Below are 25446 nucleotides of genomic sequence, written 5' to 3'. Positions count from 1 at the left end.
GAGGTCATGGGTTCGATTCCCGACCGAGTCATACCAAAGACTTACAAAAATGGTACCAACAGCTGCCACGCTTTGGCCCTTAGCATTAAGAGGTTAGTGTTAGGACTGGTCGGCCTGGTGTCAGAATAATGTGACTGGGTGGGACATCATGCAACATGTTTGCGGCATGATGCCCCAGTGCTAGACATTACTATAAACTGCCACATTGCAAACATCGTAGCGATATGACTGAAAAATTGTTAAAGCTATGTTAAAAATCCAAATCATATCACATCACACCAGTCTGAACCATTTTAATTCATAACTGTTTACTGCTTTACATCTATGATATGTTGCATATGGTGATATGGTGTATATGTTGTTATGTTGTCTAAATTTTAGGGGTCGTTTGCTTGACTTGAGAAGTTGTTTGCTGAAACGTGTTTAAACATCTAACAAATCATCATTATAGATTAGATTATTTCAGACGGCATTGTAGTTATCTACGATGAAGAAACGTTTATTTATGATTCTGTCGATATAATTAATTATTGTTGGTTATGATAGATGGGTACAACTGTACTTAATATTAAATGTTAGTGGTTGTAATTCGTGTTAAGTATGATGCTAACTAGCCATTGCATCCATGCGGATTAAAGAATATGTCACACACACAAACACACACACACACACACACACTGAAATTGTCCGAATGATGATATTATTCGCCCCATACTTTCATTGCAATGATTGTAATTGCCCTTACCTACGGAACTGTCAATTTGTATTTGTACTTATTTCATTTGTTGTGAAACATAAAAAGATAACAACAAAGAACAAACAAGGATCAACAATCAAAACGACACAGGAAGACAATTAATTCACTTTCAAAGTCCAATTAGACTTACTAATTAAGGATTCGAGGCACTCATTTTTTAAATATTTTCAGAGGCAATCCGTTTTCTTTACTGAAACAAAACTTGATCTGTCCCTACCCTGAATATTTTACGGAATTTAATTCTAGTATAAAGCCAAAGGACTTGAGGCTAAAAGGTTTTCCTAATGACTTGTGCTTGGCACATTGAAAAGTCCAAAGTGTGTTTACTTTTACTTTAGACCAGGGGGTAAAGATATTGCCAAACGCATCTTTATCAACATGTAAGACAACAAGTACTGTACTTGTTACATTGTTTTTATCATGAAGAAAATTATTTGGGATTTGTATTACACTTTTCTATAATAAAAAATATATAACGAATATGTTATATGTCTAAGAAATTAAGTGGTAAATAGTCCATTATATTAGGATTGCTCCGGTGGCCTAAGTGGTTAACGCGTCCGCCTCGGATACGGAAGGTCGCAGGTTCAAACCCCGGACGAGCCATACCTATGACTTACAAAACTCGTACTAGCAGCTCCCTGGCTTGACGTTCAGCATTAAGAGTTTGGTGTTTGGACTGGTCGGCCTGGTGTGAAGAGAATGTGAATGGGTGGGACATAATGATATATGTCTGCGGTATGATGCCTCAATGCTAGACATCAGTATAAACTGCCGCATTTCAGACATCCTAGCGATATGGCTGGAAAATTGATAAAGGTACGTTAAACATCCAAATCACATACAGAAACACACCATCATGCTAGTTTTGTCACTAACTGGTTTTTAGATGTTTATGTGACAAAGTGTATACTCGTTAGTTGTTTATTTGTACGAGACCTATCCTTTGCCGCACATAGTTATCAGTAAAATCGCAGACTAGGATTTCTAGTGTTTATATGGCACGAAAATGTATAGATATCAGGGTACAAAGACTAGGAAGGGAGGGGCAGAGTGAAGAATGAATTCCTTGTAAGCTGTAATGTATGGTGCTTCACGGCTAATTAACTCAGGAAGTTTACATAGTGCAGCTTTAACTGGAGTAAAGTGTCTTTCTCAGAGACGCACCACGATAGCCGCCCTTGGCGAATCTATTGGCAAGATTTCATTTAAATTGTAACACACTTATAGCCGCACCCGACGAATCTGATGACAGGCATATATTGAAATAGTAACTAACTCATAATTTATAAAAGAAAGAAAAAAGAAAATGTGGCCTGGCGACACAATAATGTTAAAACCGTTATGGCCTTGAAACCTTTATTCGACATGCTTGGTCAAACAGAGTTCTATAAATATAAATATCACAATTCAGTCTAGATTTTCTAATTTTCTTTTTTCCCCAGGTTTGGGTAGATGAGGATATAAAATCGTTCATATGATGATGCAAGGTAAAAGTTGTAACGAGATGGAATAGAAAGTCGCGTTTCCAACGGAGACCGAAACAAGTTCTTATATGTCACGTTTTCCAACAATATTTTATCTTGCAAAACTCAATCTCACATCTAGTCAGAGTCGTATTTAAGGAGTGACCTCTCTGCTGACCAGTAAACCTTTTCGAGCAAGTGCTGTAGTTCGCACCTGCTGCAGATTTTTCCGTTCTCTGTCAACGGTCTTTGCAAAGTATTCACAAAATAATCTATCTTAAAGACCCGTTCTGAAAAATACTGACCGATCCGCGATACAACTGGTGTTATCCGATATATTATTTATCGGCAGTAAAAACAATATAATAATTCAAGTCTTCTACATACATGACATTATAGAATAGAGCAAATCATATCCAACCTAATGCTGAATTAGCAGAAATAGGTATGATATTTATGTGGAATATTCCAACGATTCCATTGTGTCTACCACAAAGAAAAGAAGCTACTTCATCATTCCTAAACGTGTGTCATAATAATAATAATAATAATAGTAATAATAATAAGAAGAAGAAGAAGAAGAAAAAGATTTATATACTTTTCTCTATCGTCAGTAAAAGTTCAAAGATAGAATTCATATAATTATTGTTTATGACTATTACCATTATTATTATCATTATTATTAAAAATCATATTATATAAAACAGAATATGTTCTTCTAGTTATTATACACGTATTGGAAAGATAAAATAACATATTGTGTTTTTGGTACGCATAATACACAAAATGATATTACACGTAAACAGCGTGTATTTTTTGTCCAACCTTTTCGGTCGCATACACCTTAATATTATTCTATTCTGCCATGTAGCTATAATAATCACAGTTTAAAAATAGGAATTTCTAGGCCATGAACGGGCAATAATTTTCGCAAGGTGAGACACTCCACAACTTAGATAAGTTATCATGAACCGCACATTTCATTTATATTATTGAAATTACCTCACAATATATTGTATAAAAAAACCCAGTATGTTCTTTCCACACCAACGTAAATACACTTGATAACAGCTAAATGTTAAGTATTGCCGATAACAGATGACACTCATGTTAGTTTTAATGACAGAATATTGTAGTAATTTCCTCAATTGCCACAAGCCATGGCGGGCCGGATAAAAATATTGGTCATGCCGGATCAGGCCCGCGGACCTTATTTTGTCCAAACATTTTCTAGGAGTCTCTAAAGTTTTACATTAATTTTAAACAGTCTGCCATAATGGCTCATGCTGTATTGCGGACTGATCAACGACTTTCAGCAAGTTTCGGAATGGATGTTGTCAGAAACGGGTCTTGAAATTCGGTTGTATTGCCAATAAGTTATGACCTCCCTAATAAACGACGAGAAAGTAGTGTAAACCATATTTTAGTAATGACATATGCAAATGGAAGACATTAACATACATTTACAACCGGCAGGAAACTAATCGTAGCAAGTCGATTGTGACTATGACAATCTGAATTTTAATAGCAATTCTCTTTCAAATTGTCAAAAATTGTAATACAAAATTTAAAGAGAATGTTCATTTGTTTCTAGAATTCGAGCCACAAAATGTTTTAAATTAATATTTTCGATCAACGCTCGTTAATTCAATTATCATCAAGTTTAATGAAAAGCATTGATTGGGTCTAGTTCCTTCTTCTTCATTTATAATTGCTAACCATTAAAGATGAAGGAATTTGGCTGTGTTGTGCAATCAGATTAAGTTTCCATTTATATAGTACAGTGTCATTTTGCCATCGATACACACTAAATGTATTAGGTAGCAATAATGTTTCGAAAACCATGCATTCCAGTTTGTCATCGTTTCCAGAGAAATCGTCTTCAACACAAATCAAATATATGTCAAGTCTGTAAACGGGCAATCCCCGTACTCTCTTGTAAGAGAGCTTCGATTCGTCACGATGTCGAAGGAAATAAGGAATAGTAACTCAAATATTTATACCACTCTTCTAAAAGCTCGTCAGAGATGAGGGCCTCGTGCGTCTTCCAGATACTCTTCAAATATTTGTTTCTGGACTCTTCATCAAACATTGTCTTGTTGTTTCTAACTAAGATGATTGATTTGACAACCGTACCAACATTAAACGTCAAGACTTGTGTGATTTTTTCAGCTATTGATGAGCAAAACAGGACACTATATTTTTCTTGCTATGAAATTATGACTTTAATATTGTATTGTCCTTTTTCTCTCTCTTTTTTTGTCATATATAGTCTTTGACTGGTTTTGTTCTGGATAAAAAAACACACACCTTCTTCGCCTATCGTAATAACTTTCATCTTTCTTCTAATTCTAATAGTCTAGGAACACGTTTATCAGACTTTATTTACCCTAATATCGTCCGCTAAAGTCTGTGGCAATTTCGGAATTTCGGCACTACTTGTAGCTGCATCTATGTTAGTGTTATTGGAATTGGTTCCCTTGATTAAGGCTATTTATAAAGGCAGTTTCATAAATGCAGATTTACCGATACCTCCAACACGGTCTGGGGTTGAGGCATTAATAAATGTGTGATGTATGCCTCTTATCTAGTGATACTTTTTTGGCTTGGTATCCCATTTCGATGAAACCATTATGAACGCTAACTTAATCATTTGATCCACCGCTTCTAAATTTAAAAACGTTTCAATCTAACAGTGACCAAACTTTCTATATGTCGCCTAGACATGTTAGTTGTTAAAATTTTTTATAGGGCTTTCATAATGTACACTATGTATTAGGTTTATTTGATTGTTAGGACGTAGGAAAATTATGCGACTTATTTTGATTTGACCTATTGCACATGGGGCTTACATTATTGGCATTTTTTTATTTATCAGTTATCACAAATGGACTAAATTTGACCAAGTACGGGCTGGCGTTTTAGGGCTATTGTGCGCTTGCACCTGCTGCCGGATACCTTCCCTCCTTTGCCTCTGCCGGACCTCCTGTACCATGACGGAGACGTGGAACCATTCCCATCCGTCAAATCCAGGTGTCTCGATGTGAAGTCATCACGTTACATACTTCTTGGATCGACACCTGGAGCAGTCGATAACTGACTAACTCCAACTCTCTTTTTACCATGAGGGCGTGTTGTTGGGTCTATTCCCACTCATGAAAGCCCTACATTCAGGTCGTTAGGGACATTTTAGTCCCACGACCTGATGGCTAATTTAGCAGTGCTCTTTGAGCACATAAACACCTTGGGATGAGGCTCTAATTCCTTCCCCCATGTCCAATTATCAGTCCGCTTTGCGGACATAAACAAGTGGCACTTGTACACTTGTACGCACCCACTATAATCCAACTAAACAAACAGTTTAGCTTCTATGCAGCAGGTCACAACACATGGCCAATTGATGGCTTAGTGATCGGATGTGGATAGCTGATCACCGATTATCAGGCACTACACATATTGTGTGGTTGATATGAAGTGTGTGTGTGTGTGTCTGTGTGTGTGTGTTTAAACATTCAGCATAATGTTTCTTTCCCGCATACCCCACGAGTATCCCACGTATTGTGAGGTCAACAAGTTCTAACAATGTAACCTCAATATCAAATTCCAGTAGACCTATCAAGTGTCTCACAATGTAAACCTACGGCGTAATGATCATTTCCGTTTAGCCTTACACCGTCCCACATTAGTACTAACGTATTTTCTATAATTTTATTTCAAAAATCTTCCCCATTTATTGGATGAGAACGCTTTAAAGAAAATAACATTAAACCAGACTTACAATTTCTTGCAGAAAATTGTCAGCAGTGTTAAGTAAAAAATTATAAAGTTATTGCCTTTGTTGGCCGACTTTGAATCAAATCACACTTCTGACCGAGACTGAACGTAATATGTCAAAATTAATTTGCTATCCTGTCAAAATTAACTTGCTAATATGTCAAAATTAATTTGCTATCCTGTCTAAAGGACAGTAGCTATCAGATCTTCTTTCTTTTCCAAAAGTCAGAAGAAGTTCCTTCCAGACCCAATAGAATATCAGATATATGGAACTCTGAATTGCAGAATATCAGATATCTGAAACTCTGAATTGCATAATATCAGATATATGGAACTCTGAATTGCAGAATATGGACATAGTACACAATTAATTTTACTATATGTTCTCTACATTTGTTTCTCAGTACTGACCTTTCCACTGTGTGACAATCAATGCAAATCATATGTTAATCTAAAATACCTTCAAAGATGACTTCACGGTGAAGTTCTTGTCAAAGGTTGACCTGCTCTTTTTTTAGATCATTGACTCTCAACATAACAGCATGTAACCAGAACACGTATTTCACTTCCGGATCATCACCAAGGCCTTATTACTCACTGTGCACTGTCGCCAAAATACATACAGACAACAACACCCTGAGCTCATATTATCAAGAATAAACAGTTACCTTTAAATCCCTACCAAAACTGCATAAATAAAACTCTTCTATCACCATCAAAATGAGAGAGGAAAAAATGTTCTAAAAATAGACTAGAACTACATTCGTGGGTACTGAACTGGAAGTATTAATTGTGATGTAATTCCTGACAGGCTCCATGTTTTACACCAATTTTAGTCAAACTTTTATATTTGCATGCTATACCTATTTCAACTTTATACATGAAGTCTTTTTGAATTTCCTTGCAAGGAAAACATGTGACACCTGTCAGAAAGTATGTAGTGCTGGTGTTCCACAGGGTGCAAGTTCTGGTCCAAGTGCTCTTGAGAAACCAAAACTAAATTTGCTATATCTTCCTTAATTATAGGAATTTTTCAATGCAGTAAAAACCTAATTGTGATACAAGATAAGCCCTGTCTGAAAATATGTTTGAAAATTACAAATATTGATAAATTCAGTTTTAATGGCAAATTAAATAAACATTTAAATTTTAAAAACTAAATTTTATTGAAAACTTAAATTTTCATACAAGTTTTAAAACACAGTTTGACAAATTTTAGACAGAAAAGTTGACTAATGAATGATATTTAAAACAAATGGTAGTTTGGGTCTGTATAACTGATAACATTTTCCCCAGGGGTAGTGAAGCATCATAGCTCATAGTGATTTTGGCAGCAAACCGCAATATGCCTGTCCAGATGCATATAGGTGTACACACTAAAGAAACACTGACAGGTGCTATGTTCCACATTTATTGTGTCAGGTACTTAGGCAGTTGTTTCCATAACTAATAGCACATTCAGATTTAAAGTTCTAATGGGACCACTACCATGTTTTATAGCAAAAATGCATTCCATTTCAATGTCGATAACAACAAAAGGTGGCAATGGGATAGGAAAATAGTTTCTAGGGAGGTTCTACCTTACTGAAAAATGGTGCTGATCTCTCTCATGAAAACCTAAGCCATGTCTTTGAGGTGCCATGTATCAGTGTGGTGATATGAACTAATCTTGGTCACTTATGGCAGTACACTGCACATGCCCTTATGAAACCATGCTATTACCACCAGACTACTCAGGAGAGCTTCCAAGCTAATCCAACTCTAACACTTTGTTCCAGATACCAGGCTAGACCTGAAAAGATACAATATGTTTCACTTAATTCTAGAAAACAGTAAGATCTATGTAAATGAAGTTAAAATGTGTTAGATATGGTGATTTCAAATTAACATAAAGGTTGCAAGCATGGGGGAAAATATTAAACTTGACAGAGTGACACTCAGAAATGTGAAGCAATGGCCATGTATTAAAGTGTTAAATTCATCCTAAAAGTATATGAGGTTTCTAGAAGCACATTTAGCCATTTACAAGTTAAATAACTAATCAGGTAGACTATGTATCATAAAGTTTAAGGCAATGTTGGGGCGGTGAGGTTTGATCATTGGTGTAAACATTATTACATACCAGTATACAGGAAAGTCAAGTGACAATATACTAAATTAGAATGTGTTACTATAAGCATTCTTATTCATGAGGGAAATAACAATTTTGGATATTGCAAGTGAATACAGCCAAATGTGGTCATAAAAATCAACTATAAGTACCAATAAATCCTATATCATCAGCTAAATGTGAAATTCTCATCCCCAAAACTTGTAAACAAGGATGGAAATTTGCATATGTGGGACATATACAATGTACTTGTTAAGATCAAATGTGCAAACATAATTCAAATTATCTATTTGAACATTTATATGGTATTTTGAAGAGTGTTGGTTACCAATTATTAAGCTCATTGATTGAATGGAATCAGATATCAGCTGATGTTTCAATACCGCACTCTGTCAAAGTACTAAATTGAAATATGTTACCATACATAGGCATATTCATGATGAAAATAACATTTTGGGATATTTTCAGTGCACATAGCCATAAATGTGCTTTACAGGTTCACTATAGGTACAATGTCAGCCTATATGATGTACTGAATGTGAACTTTTGATCCCAAACATTCTAAAATGGATGGATATTTGTACATGTGGGATATGTAACCATGTACAAAGTTAAATTCAAATAATTTGTTTGAATGCTTCTTATGTAATCTTTAGAGTGTCAATTAACAAATAGTATTAGTAATTAATAATGCATAAATCAAGATGGATCATTAGAATTCCCATAACATCATATAGGCCACAATGCCGCACTACACCAAACAATATCTTAACCTAACTGAACAATAAAATGGAATGCATTTTGTATTCAACTTACATCATTTTGCTTTTTTCTTACATCCAAGGATAAATATACCTGGGGGAAGCATATTTTATCCCTTTGACCTGTATTTCATTCTCAGACAGTTTAAAATGATTTAGTAGAGAACTTGAGTAGGTTCTAGTATAAAGTTTTCATCGCTGTCCTCTCACTAAATACCTTATAACTATGTTTATAAACAATTACTGAAGGCTATACAAGCAGATGTTTGTTACTCAGGAAGTGACCCCATCATAAACACATAAATTAACTGATTGGACCCCTAATAAATAGTCTGAATGGCCAATACAAATTATAATTTTGTCTTCATGTATTTTTAATGAAGGTCTCATTTTGACTACAAAGATATTTTCTCTGACAAAATGTGACAAAAATCCAACATTGGAGCTTTTATATGGTGTAGGAATACATACATGCTGATAACATTTAATATGATTCCCAAAAATATTATATATGTGTATTTTAGGGGTTTTTTAATTTTTTTTTTTAATTTTTTTTAAATTTTATTAAAATTTTTAAAATAAAAATTAATTTTTTACTTTTAATTTCATTCTTATATTTTAAAAGTCAATATACATGACATATTAAAATTTCATGTGTCTATCTTTAATAATAAAGATTTTATACCAATTTAAACTTTGTTCAAATACTGCCCTTACAGGACATAGTACACAATTAATTTTACTATATGTTCTCTACATTTGTTTCTCAGTACTGACCTTTCCACTGTGTGACAATCAATGCAAATCATATGTTAATCTAAAATGCCTTCAAAGATGACTTCACGGTGAAGTTCTTGTCAAAGGTTGACCTGCTCTTTTTTTAGATCATTGACTCTCAACATAACAGCATGTAACCAGAACACGTATTTCACTTCCGGATCATCACCAAGGCCTTATTACTCACTGTGCACTGTCGCCAAAATACATACAGACAACAACACCCTGAGCTCATATTATCAAGAATAAACAGTTACCTTTAAATCCCTACCAAAACTGCATAAATAAAACTCTTCTATCACCATCAAAATGAGAGAGGAAAAAATGTTCTAAAAATAGACTAGAACTACATTCGTGGGTACTGAACTGGAAGTATTAATTGTGATGTAATTCCTGACAGGCTCCATGTTTTACACCAATTTTAGTCAAACTTTTATATTTGCATGCTATACCTATTTCAACTTTATACATGAAGTCTTTTTGAATTTCCTTGCAAGGAAAACATGTGACACCTGTCAGAAAGTATGTAGTGCTGGTGTTCCACAGGGTGCAAGTTCTGGTCCAAGTGCTCTTGAGAAACCAAAACTAAATTTGCTATATCTTCCTTAATTATAGGAATTTTTCAATGCAGTAAAAACCTAATTGTGATACAAGATAAGCCCTGTCTGAAAATATGTTTGAAAATTACAAATATTGATAAATTCAGTTTTAATGGCAAATTAAATAAACATTTAAATTTTAAAAACTAAATTTTATTGAAAACTTAAATTTTCATACAAGTTTTAAAACACAGTTTGACAAATTTTAGACAGAAAAGTTGACTAATGAATGATATTTAAAACAAATGGTAGTTTGGGTCTGTATAACTGATAACATTTTCCCCAGGGGTAGTGAAGCATCATAGCTCATAGTGATTTTGGCAGCAAACCGCAATATGCCTGTCCAGATGCATATAGGTGTACACACTAAAGAAACACTGACAGGTGCTATGTTCCACATTTATTGTGTCAGGTACTTAGGCAGTTGTTTCCATAACTAATAGCACATTCAGATTTAAAGTTCTAATGGGACCACTACCATGTTTTATAGCAAAAATGCATTCCATTTCAATGTCGATAACAACAAAAGGTGGCAATGGGATAGGAAAATAGTTTCTAGGGAGGTTCTACCTTACTGAAAAATGGTGCTGATCTCTCTCATGAAAACCTAAGCCATGTCTTTGAGGTGCCATGTATCAGTGTGGTGATATGAACTAATCTTGGTCACTTATGGCAGTACACTGCACATGCCCTTATGAAACCATGCTATTACCACCAGACTACTCAGGAGAGCTTCCAAGCTAATCCAACTCTAACACTTTGTTCCAGATACCAGGCTAGACCTGAAAAGATACAATATGTTTCACTTAATTCTAGAAAACAGTAAGATCTATGTAAATGAAGTTAAAATGTGTTAGATATGGTGATTTCAAATTAACATAAAGGTTGCAAGCATGGGGGAAAATATTAAACTTGACAGAGTGACACTCAGAAATGTGAAGCAATGGCCATGTATTAAAGTGTTAAATTCATCCTAAAAGTATATGAGGTTTCTAGAAGCACATTTAGCCATTTACAAGTTAAATAACTAATCAGGTAGACTATGTATCATAAAGTTTAAGGCAATGTTGGGGCGGTGAGGTTTGATCATTGGTGTAAACATTATTACATACCAGTATACAGGAAAGTCAAGTGACAATATACTAAATTAGAATGTGTTACTATAAGCATTCTTATTCATGAGGGAAATAACAATTTTGGATATTGCAAGTGAATACAGCCAAATGTGGTCATAAAAATCAACTATAAGTACCAATAAATCCTATATCATCAGCTAAATGTGAAATTCTCATCCCCAAAACTTGTAAACAAGGATGGAAATTTGCATATGTGGGACATATACAATGTACTTGTTAAGATCAAATGTGCAAACATAATTCAAATTATCTATTTGAACATTTATATGGTATTTTGAAGAGTGTTGGTTACCAATTATTAAGCTCATTGATTGAATGGAATCAGATATCAGCTGATGTTTCAATACCGCACTCTGTCAAAGTACTAAATTGAAATATGTTACCATACATAGGCATATTCATGATGAAAATAACATTTTGGGATATTTTCAGTGCACATAGCCATAAATGTGCTTTACAGGTTCACTATAGGTACAATGTCAGCCTATATGATGTACTGAATGTGAACTTTTGATCCCAAACATTCTAAAATGGATGGATATTTGTACATGTGGGATATGTAACCATGTACAAAGTTAAATTCAAATAATTTGTTTGAATGCTTCTTATGTAATCTTTAGAGTGTCAATTAACAAATAGTATTAGTAATTAATAATGCATAAATCAAGATGGATCATTAGAATTCCCATAACATCATATAGGCCACAATGCCGCACTACACCAAACAATATCTTAACCTAACTGAACAATAAAATGGAATGCATTTTGTATTCAACTTACATCATTTTGCTTTTTTCTTACATCCAAGGATAAATATACCTGGGGGAAGCATATTTTATCCCTTTGACCTGTATTTCATTCTCAGACAGTTTAAAATGATTTAGTAGAGAACTTGAGTAGGTTCTAGTATAAAGTTTTCATCGCTGTCCTCTCACTAAATACCTTATAACTATGTTTATAAACAATTACTGAAGGCTATACAAGCAGATGTTTGTTACTCAGGAAGTGACCCCATCATAAACACATAAATTAACTGATTGGACCCCTAATAAATAGTCTGAATGGCCAATACAAATTATAATTTTGTCTTCATGTATTTTTAATGAAGGTCTCATTTTGACTACAAAGATATTTTCTCTGACAAAATGTGACAAAAATCCAACATTGGAGCTTTTATATGGTGTAGGAATACATACATGCTGATAACATTTAATATGATTCCCAAAAATATTATATATGTGTATTTTAGGGGTTTTTTAATTTTTTTTTTTAATTTTTTTTAAATTTTATTAAAATTTTTAAAATAAAAATTAATTTTTTACTTTTAATTTCATTCTTATATTTTAAAAGTCAATATACATGACATATTAAAATTTCATGTGTCTATCTTTAATAATAAAGATTTTATACCAATTTAAACTTTGTTCAAATACTGCCCTTACAGGACATAGTACACAATTAATTTTACTATATGTTCTCTACATTTGTTTCTCAGTACTGACCTTTCCACTGTGTGACAATCAATGCAAATCATATGTTAATCTAAAATGCCTTCAAAGATGACTTCACGGTGAAGTTCTTGTCAAAGGTTGACCTGCTCTTTTTTTAGATCATTGACTCTCAACATAACAGCATGTAACCAGAACACGTATTTCACTTCCGGATCATCACCAAGGCCTTATTACTCACTGTGCACTGTCGCCAAAATACATACAGACAACAACACCCTGAGCTCATATTATCAAGAATAAACAGTTACCTTTAAATCCCTACCAAAACTGCATAAATAAAACTCTTCTATCACCATCAAAATGAGAGAGGAAAAAATGTTCTAAAAATAGACTAGAACTACATTCGTGGGTACTGAACTGGAAGTATTAATTGTGATGTAATTCCTGACAGGCTCCATGTTTTACACCAATTTTAGTCAAACTTTTATATTTGCATGCTATACCTATTTCAACTTTATACATGAAGTCTTTTTGAATTTCCTTGCAAGGAAAACATGTGACACCTGTCAGAAAGTATGTAGTGCTGGTGTTCCACAGGGTGCAAGTTCTGGTCCAAGTGCTCTTGAGAAACCAAAACTAAATTTGCTATATCTTCCTTAATTATAGGAATTTTTCAATGCAGTAAAAACCTAATTGTGATACAAGATAAGCCCTGTCTGAAAATATGTTTGAAAATTACAAATATTGATAAATTCAGTTTTAATGGCAAATTAAATAAACATTTAAATTTTAAAAACTAAATTTTATTGAAAACTTAAATTTTCATACAAGTTTTAAAACACAGTTTGACAAATTTTAGACAGAAAAGTTGACTAATGAATGATATTTAAAACAAATGGTAGTTTGGGTCTGTATAACTGATAACATTTTCCCCAGGGGTAGTGAAGCATCATAGCTCATAGTGATTTTGGCAGCAAACCGCAATATGCCTGTCCAGATGCATATAGGTGTACACACTAAAGAAACACTGACAGGTGCTATGTTCCACATTTATTGTGTCAGGTACTTAGGCAGTTGTTTCCATAACTAATAGCACATTCAGATTTAAAGTTCTAATGGGACCACTACCATGTTTTATAGCAAAAATGCATTCCATTTCAATGTCGATAACAACAAAAGGTGGCAATGGGATAGGAAAATAGTTTCTAGGGAGGTTCTACCTTACTGAAAAATGGTGCTGATCTCTCTCATGAAAACCTAAGCCATGTCTTTGAGGTGCCATGTATCAGTGTGGTGATATGAACTAATCTTGGTCACTTATGGCAGTACACTGCACATGCCCTTATGAAACCATGCTATTACCACCAGACTACTCAGGAGAGCTTCCAAGCTAATCCAACTCTAACACTTTGTTCCAGATACCAGGCTAGACCTGAAAAGATACAATATGTTTCACTTAATTCTAGAAAACAGTAAGATCTATGTAAATGAAGTTAAAATGTGTTAGATATGGTGATTTCAAATTAACATAAAGGTTGCAAGCATGGGGGAAAATATTAAACTTGACAGAGTGACACTCAGAAATGTGAAGCAATGGCCATGTATTAAAGTGTTAAATTCATCCTAAAAGTATATGAGGTTTCTAGAAGCACATTTAGCCATTTACAAGTTAAATAACTAATCAGGTAGACTATGTATCATAAAGTTTAAGGCAATGTTGGGGCGGTGAGGTTTGATCATTGGTGTAAACATTATTACATACCAGTATACAGGAAAGTCAAGTGACAATATACTAAATTAGAATGTGTTACTATAAGCATTCTTATTCATGAGGGAAATAACAATTTTGGATATTGCAAGTGAATACAGCCAAATGTGGTCATAAAAATCAACTATAAGTACCAATAAATCCTATATCATCAGCTAAATGTGAAATTCTCATCCCCAAAACTTGTAAACAAGGATGGAAATTTGCATATGTGGGACATATACAATGTACTTGTTAAGATCAAATGTGCAAACATAATTCAAATTATCTATTTGAACATTTATATGGTATTTTGAAGAGTGTTGGTTACCAATTATTAAGCTCATTGATTGAATGGAATCAGATATCAGCTGATGTTTCAATACCGCACTCTGTCAAAGTACTAAATTGAAATATGTTACCATACATAGGCATATTCATGATGAAAATAACATTTTGGGATATTTTCAGTGCACATAGCCATAAATGTGCTTTACAGGTTCACTATAGGTACAATGTCAGCCTATATGATGTACTGAATGTGAACTTTTGATCCCAAACATTCTAAAATGGATGGATATTTGTACATGTGGGATATGTAACCATGTACAAAGTTAAATTCAAATAATTTGTTTGAATGCTTCTTATGTAATCTTTAGAGTGTCAATTAACAAATAGTATTAGTAATTAATAATGCATAAATCAAGATGGATCATTAGAATTCCCATAACATCATATAGGCCACAATGCCGCACTACACCAAACAATATCTTAACCTAACTGAACAATAAAATGGAATGCATTTTGTATTCAACTTACATCATTTTGCTTTTTTCTTACATCCAAGGATAAATATACCTGGGGGAAGCATATTTTATCCCTTTGACCTGTATTTCATTCTCAGACAGTTTAAAATGATTTAGTAGAGAACTTGAGTAGGTTCTAGTATAAAGTTTTCATCGCTGTCCTCTCACTAAATACCTTATAACTATGTTTATAAACAATTACTGAAGGCTATACAAGCAGATGTTTGTTACTCAGGAAGTGACCCCATCATAAACACATAAATTAACTGATTGGACCCCTAATAAATAGTCTGAATGGCCAATACAAATTATAATTTTGTCTTCATGTATTTTTAATGAAGGTCTCATTTTGACTACAAAGATATTTTCTCTGACAAAATGTGACAAAAATCCAACATTGGAGCTTTTATATGGTGTAGGAATACATACATGCTGATAACATTTAATATGATTCCCAAAAATATTATATATGTGTATTTTAGGGGTTTTTTAATTTTTTTTTTTAATTTTTTTTAAATTTTATTAAAATTTTTAAAATAAAAATTAATTTTTTACTTTTAATTTCATTCTTATATTTTAAAAGTCAATATACATGACATATTAAAATTTCATGTGTCTATCTTTAATAATAAAGATTTTATACCAATTTAAACTTTGTTCAAATACTGCCCTTACAGGACATAGTACACAATTAATTTTACTATATGTTCTCTACATTTGTTTCTCAGTACTGACCTTTCCACTGTGTGACAATCAATGCAAATCATATGTTAATCTAAAATGCCTTCAAAGATGACTTCACGGTGAAGTTCTTGTCAAAGGTTGACCTGCTCTTTTTTTAGATCATTGACTCTCAACATAACAGCATGTAACCAGAACACGTATTTCACTTCCGGATCATCACCAAGGCCTTATTACTCACTGTGCACTGTCGCCAAAATACATACAGACAACAACACCCTGAGCTCATATTATCAAGAATAAACAGTTACCTTTAAATCCCTACCAAAACTGCATAAATAAAACTCTTCTATCACCATCAAAATGAGAGAGGAAAAAATGTTCTAAAAATAGACTAGAACTACATTCGTGGGTACTGAACTGGAAGTATTAATTGTGATGTAATTCCTGACAGGCTCCATGTTTTACACCAATTTTAGTCAAACTTTTATATTTGCATGCTATACCTATTTCAACTTTATACATGAAGTCTTTTTGAATTTCCTTGCAAGGAAAACATGTGACACCTGTCAGAAAGTATGTAGTGCTGGTGTTCCACAGGGTGCAAGTTCTGGTCCAAGTGCTCTTGAGAAACCAAAACTAAATTTGCTATATCTTCCTTAATTATAGGAATTTTTCAATGCAGTAAAAACCTAATTGTGATACAAGATAAGCCCTGTCTGAAAATATGTTTGAAAATTACAAATATTGATAAATTCAGTTTTAATGGCAAATTAAATAAACATTTAAATTTTAAAAACTAAATTTTATTGAAAACTTAAATTTTCATACAAGTTTTAAAACACAGTTTGACAAATTTTAGACAGAAAAGTTGACTAATGAATGATATTTAAAACAAATGGTAGTTTGGGTCTGTATAACTGATAACATTTTCCCCAGGGGTAGTGAAGCATCATAGCTCATAGTGATTTTGGCAGCAAACCGCAATATGCCTGTCCAGATGCATATAGGTGTACACACTAAAGAAACACTGACAGGTGCTATGTTCCACATTTATTGTGTCAGGTACTTAGGCAGTTGTTTCCATAACTAATAGCACATTCAGATTTAAAGTTCTAATGGGACCACTACCATGTTTTATAGCAAAAATGCATTCCATTTCAATGTCGATAACAACAAAAGGTGGCAATGGGATAGGAAAATAGTTTCTAGGGAGGTTCTACCTTACTGAAAAATGGTGCTGATCTCTCTCATGAAAACCTAAGCCATGTCTTTGAGGTGCCATGTATCAGTGTGGTGATATGAACTAATCTTGGTCACTTATGGCAGTACACTGCACATGCCCTTATGAAACCATGCTATTACCACCAGACTACTCAGGAGAGCTTCCAAGCTAATCCAACTCTAACACTTTGTTCCAGATACCAGGCTAGACCTGAAAAGATACAATATGTTTCACTTAATTCTAGAAAACAGTAAGATCTATGTAAATGAAGTTAAAATGTGTTAGATATGGTGATTTCAAATTAACATAAAGGTTGCAAGCATGGGGGAAAATATTAAACTTGACAGAGTGACACTCAGAAATGTGAAGCAATGGCCATGTATTAAAGTGTTAAATTCATCCTAAAAGTATATGAGGTTTCTAGAAGCACATTTAGCCATTTACAAGTTAAATAACTAATCAGGTAGACTATGTATCATAAAGTTTAAGGCAATGTTGGGGCGGTGAGGTTTGATCATTGGTGTAAACATTATTACATACCAGTATACAGGAAAGTCAAGTGACAATATACTAAATTAGAATGTGTTACTATAAGCATTCTTATTCATGAGGGAAATAACAATTTTGGATATTGCAAGTGAATACAGCCAAATGTGGTCATAAAAATCAACTATAAGTACCAATAAATCCTATATCATCAGCTAAATGTGAAATTCTCATCCCCAAAACTTGTAAACAAGGATGGAAATTTGCATATGTGGGACATATACAATGTACTTGTTAAGATCAAATGTGCAAACATAATTCAAATTATCTATTTGAACATTTATATGGTATTTTGAAGAGTGTTGGTTACCAATTATTAAGCTCATTGATTGAATGGAATCAGATATCAGCTGATGTTTCAATACCGCACTCTGTCAAAGTACTAAATTGAAATATGTTACCATACATAGGCATATTCATGATGAAAATAACATTTTGGGATATTTTCAGTGCACATAGCCATAAATGTGCTTTACAGGTTCACTATAGGTACAATGTCAGCCTATATGATGTACTGAATGTGAACTTTTGATCCCAAACATTCTAAAATGGATGGATATTTGTACATGTGGGATATGTAACCATGTACAAAGTTAAATTCAAATAATTTGTTTGAATGCTTCTTATGTAATCTTTAGAGTGTCAATTAACAAATAGTATTAGTAATTAATAATGCATAAATCAAGATGGATCATTAGAATTCCCATAACATCATATAGGCCACAATGCCGCACTACACCAAACAATATCTTAACCTAACTGAACAATAAAATGGAATGCATTTTGTATTCAACTTACATCATTTTGCTTTTTTCTTACATCCAAGGATAAATATACCTGGGGGAAGCATATTTTATCCCTTTGACCTGTATTTCATTCTCAGACAGTTTAAAATGATTTAGTAGAGAACTTGAGTAGGTTCTAGTATAAAGTTTTCATCGCTGTCCTCTCACTAAATACCTTATAACTATGTTTATAAACAATTACTGAAGGCTATACAAGCAGATGTTTGTTACTCAGGAAGTGACCCCATCATAAACACATAAATTAACTGATTGGACCCCTAATAAATAGTCTGAATGGCCAATACAAATTATAATTTTGTCTTCATGTATTTTTAATGAAGGTCTCATTTTGACTACAAAGATATTTTCTCTGACAAAATGTGACAAAAATCCAACATTGGAGCTTTTATATGGTGTAGGAATACATACATGCTGATAACATTTAATATGATTCCCAAAAATATTATATATGTGTATTTTAGGGGTTTTTTAATTTTTTTTTTTAATTTTTTTTAAATTTTATTAAAATTTTTAAAATAAAAATTAATTTTTTACTTTTAATTTCATTCTTATATTTTAAAAGTCAATATACATGACATATTAAAATTTCATGTGTCTATCTTTAATAATAAAGATTTTATACCAATTTAAACTTTGTTCAAATACTGCCCTTACAGGACATAGTACACAATTAATTTTACTATATGTTCTCTACATTTGTTTCTCAGTACTGACCTTTCCACTGTGTGACAATCAATGCAAATCATATGTTAATCTAAAATGCCTTCAAAGATGACTTCACGGTGAAGTTCTTGTCAAAGGTTGACCTGCTCTTTTTTTAGATCATTGACTCTCAACATAACAGCATGTAACCAGAACACGTATTTCACTTCCGGATCATCACCAAGGCCTTATTACTCACTGTGCACTGTCGCCAAAATACATACAGACAACAACACCCTGAGCTCATATTATCAAGAATAAACAGTTACCTTTAAATCCCTACCAAAACTGCATAAATAAAACTCTTCTATCACCATCAAAATGAGAGAGGAAAAAATGTTCTAAAAATAGACTAGAACTACATTCGTGGGTACTGAACTGGAAGTATTAATTGTGATGTAATTCCTGACAGGCTCCATGTTTTACACCAATTTTAGTCAAACTTTTATATTTGCATGCTATACCTATTTCAACTTTATACATGAAGTCTTTTTGAATTTCCTTGCAAGGAAAACATGTGACACCTGTCAGAAAGTATGTAGTGCTGGTGTTCCACAGGGTGCAAGTTCTGGTCCAAGTGCTCTTGAGAAACCAAAACTAAATTTGCTATATCTTCCTTAATTATAGGAATTTTTCAATGCAGTAAAAACCTAATTGTGATACAAGATAAGCCCTGTCTGAAAATATGTTTGAAAATTACAAATATTGATAAATTCAGTTTTAATGGCAAATTAAATAAACATTTAAATTTTAAAAACTAAATTTTATTGAAAACTTAAATTTTCATACAAGTTTTAAAACACAGTTTGACAAATTTTAGACAGAAAAGTTGACTAATGAATGATATTTAAAACAAATGGTAGTTTGGGTCTGTATAACTGATAACATTTTCCCCAGGGGTAGTGAAGCATCATAGCTCATAGTGATTTTGGCAGCAAACCGCAATATGCCTGTCCAGATGCATATAGGTGTACACACTAAAGAAACACTGACAGGTGCTATGTTCCACATTTATTGTGTCAGGTACTTAGGCAGTTGTTTCCATAACTAATAGCACATTCAGATTTAAAGTTCTAATGGGACCACTACCATGTTTTATAGCAAAAATGCATTCCATTTCAATGTCGATAACAACAAAAGGTGGCAATGGGATAGGAAAATAGTTTCTAGGGAGGTTCTACCTTACTGAAAAATGGTGCTGATCTCTCTCATGAAAACCTAAGCCATGTCTTTGAGGTGCCATGTATCAGTGTGGTGATATGAACTAATCTTGGTCACTTATGGCAGTACACTGCACATGCCCTTATGAAACCATGCTATTACCACCAGACTACTCAGGAGAGCTTCCAAGCTAATCCAACTCTAACACTTTGTTCCAGATACCAGGCTAGACCTGAAAAGATACAATATGTTTCACTTAATTCTAGAAAACAGTAAGATCTATGTAAATGAAGTTAAAATGTGTTAGATATGGTGATTTCAAATTAACATAAAGGTTGCAAGCATGGGGGAAAATATTAAACTTGACAGAGTGACACTCAGAAATGTGAAGCAATGGCCATGTATTAAAGTGTTAAATTCATCCTAAAAGTATATGAGGTTTCTAGAAGCACATTTAGCCATTTACAAGTTAAATAACTAATCAGGTAGACTATGTATCATAAAGTTTAAGGCAATGTTGGGGCGGTGAGGTTTGATCATTGGTGTAAACATTATTACATACCAGTATACAGGAAAGTCAAGTGACAATATACTAAATTAGAATGTGTTACTATAAGCATTCTTATTCATGAGGGAAATAACAATTTTGGATATTGCAAGTGAATACAGCCAAATGTGGTCATAAAAATCAACTATAAGTACCAATAAATCCTATATCATCAGCTAAATGTGAAATTCTCATCCCCAAAACTTGTAAACAAGGATGGAAATTTGCATATGTGGGACATATACAATGTACTTGTTAAGATCAAATGTGCAAACATAATTCAAATTATCTATTTGAACATTTATATGGTATTTTGAAGAGTGTTGGTTACCAATTATTAAGCTCATTGATTGAATGGAATCAGATATCAGCTGATGTTTCAATACCGCACTCTGTCAAAGTACTAAATTGAAATATGTTACCATACATAGGCATATTCATGATGAAAATAACATTTTGGGATATTTTCAGTGCACATAGCCATAAATGTGCTTTACAGGTTCACTATAGGTACAATGTCAGCCTATATGATGTACTGAATGTGAACTTTTGATCCCAAACATTCTAAAATGGATGGATATTTGTACATGTGGGATATGTAACCATGTACAAAGTTAAATTCAAATAATTTGTTTGAATGCTTCTTATGTAATCTTTAGAGTGTCAATTAACAAATAGTATTAGTAATTAATAATGCATAAATCAAGATGGATCATTAGAATTCCCATAACATCATATAGGCCACAATGCCGCACTACACCAAACAATATCTTAACCTAACTGAACAATAAAATGGAATGCATTTTGTATTCAACTTACATCATTTTGCTTTTTTCTTACATCCAAGGATAAATATACCTGGGGGAAGCATATTTTATCCCTTTGACCTGTATTTCATTCTCAGACAGTTTAAAATGATTTAGTAGAGAACTTGAGTAGGTTCTAGTATAAAGTTTTCATCGCTGTCCTCTCACTAAATACCTTATAACTATGTTTATAAACAATTACTGAAGGCTATACAAGCAGATGTTTGTTACTCAGGAAGTGACCCCATCATAAACACATAAATTAACTGATTGGACCCCTAATAAATAGTCTGAATGGCCAATACAAATTATAATTTTGTCTTCATGTATTTTTAATGAAGGTCTCATTTTGACTACAAAGATATTTTCTCTGACAAAATGTGACAAAAATCCAACATTGGAGCTTTTATATGGTGTAGGAATACATACATGCTGATAACATTTAATATGATTCCCAAAAATATTATATATGTGTATTTTAGGGGTTTTTTAATTTTTTTTTTTAATTTTTTTTAAATTTTATTAAAATTTTTAAAATAAAAATTAATTTTTTACTTTTAATTTCATTCTTATATTTTAAAAGTCAATATACATGACATATTAAAATTTCATGTGTCTATCTTTAATAATAAAGATTTTATACCAATTTAAACTTTGTTCAAATACTGCCCTTACAGGACATAGTACACAATTAATTTTACTATATGTTCTCTACATTTGTTTCTCAGTACTGACCTTTCCACTGTGTGACAATCAATGCAAATCATATGTTAATCTAAAATGCCTTCAAAGATGACTTCACGGTGAAGTTCTTGTCAAAGGTTGACCTGCTCTTTTTTTAGATCATTGACTCTCAACATAACAGCATGTAACCAGAACACGTATTTCACTTCCGGATCATCACCAAGGCCTTATTACTCACTGTGCACTGTCGCCAAAATACATACAGACAACAACACCCTGAGCTCATATTATCAAGAATAAACAGTTACCTTTAAATCCCTACCAAAACTGCATAAATAAAACTCTTCTATCACCATCAAAATGAGAGAGGAAAAAATGTTCTAAAAATAGACTAGAACTACATTCGTGGGTACTGAACTGGAAGTATTAATTGTGATGTAATTCCATATCAGATATCTGGAACTCTGAATTGCAGAATATCAAATATCTGGAACTCTGAATTGCTTATCTCCGTCTCGAAATCTGCAAGAGAGCGGTCAGTCCATCGTTATGAGCTTAGTCAAATATAGTGTTCTACTTTGTTTTGTACCATTAATCAAATATAGTGTTTTACTTTGTTTAATACCAGTAGTCAAATATAGTGTTCTACTTTGTTTTATACCATTAGTCAAATATAGTATACTACTTAGTTTTATACCATTAGTCAAATATAGTGTTCTACTTTGGTTTATGCCATTAGGCGTGTATGTATTTCGGGTGAAAATGCGCATGTACTTTTGCATGAAAATGCGTGTGTCTTCAGTAACAAACGTGGACTTTGTGCAGGTATGTGCGTTGTAAAACCAATAAAGTGGCGTGTAGGAGCTGTCATATAGCTGATCGAGAGTCCATTGTATGTCACAAATAGAAGTATTTTTTTAAAATATGAAAGGTTTAATTACGTCTTGTTAAATATATACAATACACCGTTAGCTTAGGAATTTTACTTGAAAAATGAAACCACAGAACACAGACATTTCCCAAATCTTCAAATAAGCATGATGAATTTTCCTTGAATATTCATCCTCAATCACAGGTAACTAGAGGAATTTATGGCAGTCGTTCTCAGAGCTTATGCTGTATCAAATATATCAGAATAAAATTATGCAACTCTTTGGTAAAGCTATCAACATCGAAACTCATTGTATCTTGTCGCACAAGTGTATGCGATATGTTCCGAAACGCACTACTCGAACGACTGCTAATCGTCTAAGTATCATGTGATTTACATCAAAACTTTATTTCCAACATACTTAGTTTTCTTTCCACCAGTTAGTTTTCTCCGAAGATAAGGCATACTGCGTGGAATTCAGAAACAACTCCGAAGATAAGACATACTGCGTGGAATTCAGAAACAACTCCGAAGATAAGGCATACTGCGTGGAATTCAGAAACAACTCCGAAGATAAGGCATACTGCGTGGAATTCAGAAACAACTCCGAAGATAAGGCATACTGCGTGGAATTCAGAAAAAACTCCGAAGATAAGGCATACTGCGTGGAATTCAGAAACAACTCCGAAGATAAGGCATACTGCGTGGAATTCAGAAACAACTCCGAAGATAAGGCATACTGCGTGGAATTCAGAAACAACTCTAGTTAACGGTTGTAAAAGCTCAATGTATCATTGACGAAGACAGTGTGTCGTGTATGTTCCATTCCAGCAAACGTGTGTGTGTGTGTTCTCTATCTTGCAAACAACAGTACTACTATTGCTACTACTACTACTACTACTACTACTATTACTACTACTACTACTACTACTACTAATAATAATAATAATAATAAATTTTCTTTAACGAGGAAAACACATTTGACCATGAGTGACCCATCTGCCATGTGGTCCTCAATTTTTGTAATTGGTTATGTTATAATTTTGAAAAAATCATAGACATACTCAGGTATCGTCACACACCCATTCACACGTATTTAAAATGAATGTATATGTGTGACTATCCTGGGAAACAGATACATATATGAACTGTATTCTATATGCAGGTACATACATTACAGCATAAACCAAGTCATATACACCCCCATATACACATCGAGTAAAACATGGACATATTATTTGGATCTTTAACGTAGCTTTAACAAGTTTTCAGTCATATGGCTACTATGTCTGCAGGGGGCCCCGAGTGGCCGATTGGTCTAGAGCGCTCACAGTTCCGGATCACTGCCATCTCACCTCTGTCTGCGTCGGTTCGAGTCCGAGGCTCTGCTAGCGTGGGTACGTGGGAAAGCCTGCCAGTAGCTTCCCGTGGGTCGGTGGTTCTTCCCTGGGTTTTCCGGACTTCTTCCTCCACCCGTTTTACTGGCCGCCATGTATAGCCTATCTTGTGCTGAAAAATGGCGTTATACCCTGGAACAACAACAACAACAACGATGTCTGCAGTTTGACAGTTTATAGGGATGTCTAGTACTGGGGCATCATGCTGCTGACATGTAGCATCAAGTCCCACCCAGTCACATTATCCTGACACCAGATCGACCATTCCTAACACTGAACTCTTAATACTGAGAGTCAAGCGAGGCAGCTGTAAGTACCATTTTTGTAAGTCTTTGGTATGACTCGGTCGGGGATCGAACCCACGACCTCCCGCATCCGAGGCGGACGCTCTAACCACTAGGCCACCGGAGTGGTACGCGTATAATGGTTACATGCATCTCAGTGTCCTAATTACCTACATAGTACAAAATATAGTTCCATGTGACCTATTCCAAATTGGTACATTTGAAATGTCAACGGACGACATTTTGAATGTGTTGAGTGAAAATATTTTTCTTTATGTTTATAAATTGTAGCAAAAATGTTCAAGTTAATTAGCAATCTCTCTCCCTCCCCTCCCCTCTCTCTCTCTCTCTC

The 25446-nt window shown here is 33.6% G+C and overlaps 1 protein-coding gene and 1 long non-coding RNA gene across 6 annotated transcripts in view; one reads left to right on the top strand and one right to left on the bottom strand.

The window, feature by feature from the left end:
• The first annotated feature begins 1396 nt into the window (after positions 1 to 1396).
• The window catches only part of LOC149784654 (uncharacterized), a 24636-nt gene continuing 586 nt past the window's right edge, over positions 1397 to 25446 (top strand). Inside the window, exons 1-2 of the mRNA XM_089933304.1 lie at positions 1397 to 1576; positions 23854 to 25446. The exon at positions 23854 to 25446 is cut by the window's right edge and continues 586 nt beyond it. Coding sequence (XP_089789430.1) covers positions 1556 to 1576; positions 23854 to 24183 — 351 coding nt within the window. The 5' untranslated portion in view covers positions 1397 to 1555 and the 3' untranslated portion in view covers positions 24184 to 25446. The remainder of the gene's footprint in view (positions 1577 to 23853) is intronic.
• Positions 6353 to 20818, bottom strand: LOC149784655 (uncharacterized). 5 transcript variants are annotated; one of them, XR_016413925.1, is made up of 5 exons: positions 20526 to 20818; positions 17289 to 17500; positions 14052 to 14263; positions 10820 to 11026; positions 6353 to 7789 (listed from the first exon to the last, which is right to left on the bottom strand). It is a non-coding gene; the product is annotated as an uncharacterized LOC149784655 (long non-coding RNA). The 5 variants fall into 5 exon arrangements; XR_016413927.1 differs by having other exon boundaries at positions 10815 to 11026; positions 14057 to 14263; XR_016413926.1 differs by having other exon boundaries at positions 10815 to 11026; positions 17294 to 17500.

This window comes from Sinohyriopsis cumingii, chromosome 14 (assembly GCF_028554795.1).
Source record: "Sinohyriopsis cumingii isolate HCF-2022 chromosome 14, ASM2855479v2, whole genome shotgun sequence".
NCBI classification, from domain to species: Eukaryota; Metazoa; Mollusca; class Bivalvia; order Unionida; family Unionidae; genus Sinohyriopsis; species Sinohyriopsis cumingii.
Note: the sequence above shows the minus strand (reverse complement) of the source record. Positions and strands in the feature narration are given on the sequence as shown.